General features: G+C 34.7%; 1 protein-coding gene across 1 annotated transcript in view; it reads left to right on the top strand.

Moving 5' to 3' along the window:
- The window catches only part of LOC109834032 (proline--tRNA ligase), an 18,364-nt gene extending 16,432 nt beyond the window's left edge, over nucleotides 1–1,932 (top strand). Inside the window, exons 11-13 of the mRNA XM_020401915.1 lie at nucleotides 1,088–1,218; nucleotides 1,308–1,403; nucleotides 1,585–1,932. Coding sequence (XP_020257504.1) covers nucleotides 1,088–1,218; nucleotides 1,308–1,403; nucleotides 1,585–1,662 — 305 coding nt within the window. The 3' untranslated portion in view covers nucleotides 1,663–1,932. The remainder of the gene's footprint in view (nucleotides 1–1,087; nucleotides 1,219–1,307; nucleotides 1,404–1,584) is intronic.

Genomic DNA, 2,287 nt, shown 5'->3' with positions numbered 1-2,287 from the left:
TAATTAGGCCTTTGCATTTTGGTATTGTGAAAGGGAGTTTTAAGAATGTGGTTGATTGCAGCACAAACCTACTTTATAGATGGTCTATGTATAAATTGACATTCAGAGGTGGTTTCTGTGTAATAACCCAATTTTAAGGTGGTTTTTAGGAAAAAAGACTCTTAAATTCTTAATATTATTAATATGATATGTTGACACATGTACCAGGTTAGCTGGTTAGCGGGATCATGTAGGTTGGTAGAAGTAATTATCAATCTCATCATGACATAATCTCTAAATGCTATCAAAATAATTATAAAAAAGATAAAAATTATACCTCCATAGGGAGATGAAGTCTTGAAGGCATGTACAAGTACATGCAAATGAGACCATATAACTGATATGTTTATTGGTTATTTTCTTAAAAAAAAGATAATAATTAGAGTTTTTCTAGAAACCACCTTAAAAATAGGGTTATTCTACAAAAATCACGTTTGAATGTCAATTCATGCATAAACCACCTTTAAAGTGCGGTTAGTGTTGCAACCAACCATCTCCCAGTCAAATTTTCGCTAAAAAACCAAAAATTACCTTTAATAAAGTTCGCACTCAAGGTACGTGAATTTTATCCCAACTAGAGATAAACATTAACAAACTGAGTCACATGCCTTGATTGTGAGTTTTTAAGAGTATGTTTGGGTTTTCAATGGAAAGTTTGATTGGGAGGTAGTTGATTGTAATATAAACTCACTTTATGGTGGTTTGTGGTACATAAATTGACATTCAAAGATGGTTTCTGTGGAATGATTCTATTTTGAAGAAAAATATTTTCTAATATTAATTATGTTTTCTGATATTTCTGTGGTAGCGGTACTTTGAAACAGGTTTGGCAACCCAGTGCATTGGCCTTGGCCATAACACCCTTATTCATTGTTCTCAATTTTGATTAATCAGCATATCCTTGTTCATGATTTAATTAAAAACAAAGTTTATCCTTTTTCATGAATGGATTCTGTTATGAATGTATTTTACTGATGCAATATGGGTTTATTTGAACTTGAATACACTCCATGTTTTCCAGTAATAATTGTTTTTCTATATTTATCAGGTGCCGCCAGCAAAACAAAAGCAACTCCACAGAAGTCCTTAAACACTTCAAATGCCTCAAATGACGCAGCTAATGTTGCAAAATTTGTCAGAGAAGTTATTGATAAGACAGCTGCAGTTGTTCTATCCGAGGTTTTCTTTGCACTACAAATTTTACTGCTTCTACCAGTGTTCATTCTTCTAACTTTATGTTCATTCTTCATTTCACGAACTCTCAATAGATAAACAAGGCAGATGATCAAAAGAAAGAAAGTCATGATTCTTCGGTGGTGGATGCAGTCAGGAAGCAAATCACCTCGGACTTGGAGAACTTGACTGTACGTTTTACCAACTTTCATTATACTAGCTGATAATACAACCTCTAACCAGTTCTATTAAGAAGCTTGATTTGGGTTGTTTTTTAGCTGGCATTCATTTTGTTATTTTTTATTTAAATGTGATAAGAAGGCATCAAAGTTTCTCAAGCTGACAATTTTGAGTTTGATAATGTTGCTACAGGTGATTCTAAAGAATACCGCATATACCCAAGGATTCCAGGCTGGTCTTCAGAGTTCATTACCACGGAAATTGGGGTAGATGAAAAAGCCTATACATGTCATAACTTCTACCAAAAAGATTTATTGCCATTGATAGAATTCTTCTTTCATCTATAAGATAGGCGCTACAGTATTGTGTAGAGTATTTTTTTAAACCATCTCATTTAGTCATTTACTGTTCTTTCTGAACATTTGTTTCATTGATAACTATTTGACAACTCTTGAGAATTTTATGATTTCACCGGGATTATACTGTAGCATAGAGGTGTTTAAGGTGATGTATACAGGGTTGATATACATGGCTACATCAGTTGGAAGTCCACTCTTTTTATCTGTTCACTAAATTTTTGTTATTATTCACTACAGTAAATAATAACAACGCCAGTTGGATCGTCACGACCAGCAACTACGGTCATTTACTCACTCAAATAAATGATAACAACGCCACATTGTTATTATTCTCCCACAGCAGCAAACGAAAGATAACCACCCAAACAAAACAAACGGCTCACAAAGCAAAACCCAACAAAACAAACAAGATCAATCCCTCTTCCTCTCCCTGTAGGCCTTAGCCTGGAAATTGAGAAACAAAACAAGCAAGGAGGCATTAAACCCCGCGTTGAACAGCCACCCGCTCATCCCCTCGCACCCTCCCCCAGCGAAAT

The sequence above is a fragment of the Asparagus officinalis genome, chromosome 3, assembly GCF_001876935.1.
Source record: "Asparagus officinalis chromosome 3, Aspof.V1, whole genome shotgun sequence".
NCBI lineage: Eukaryota > Viridiplantae > Streptophyta > Magnoliopsida > Asparagales > Asparagaceae > Asparagus > Asparagus officinalis.
Note: the sequence above shows the minus strand (reverse complement) of the source record. Positions and strands in the feature narration are given on the sequence as shown.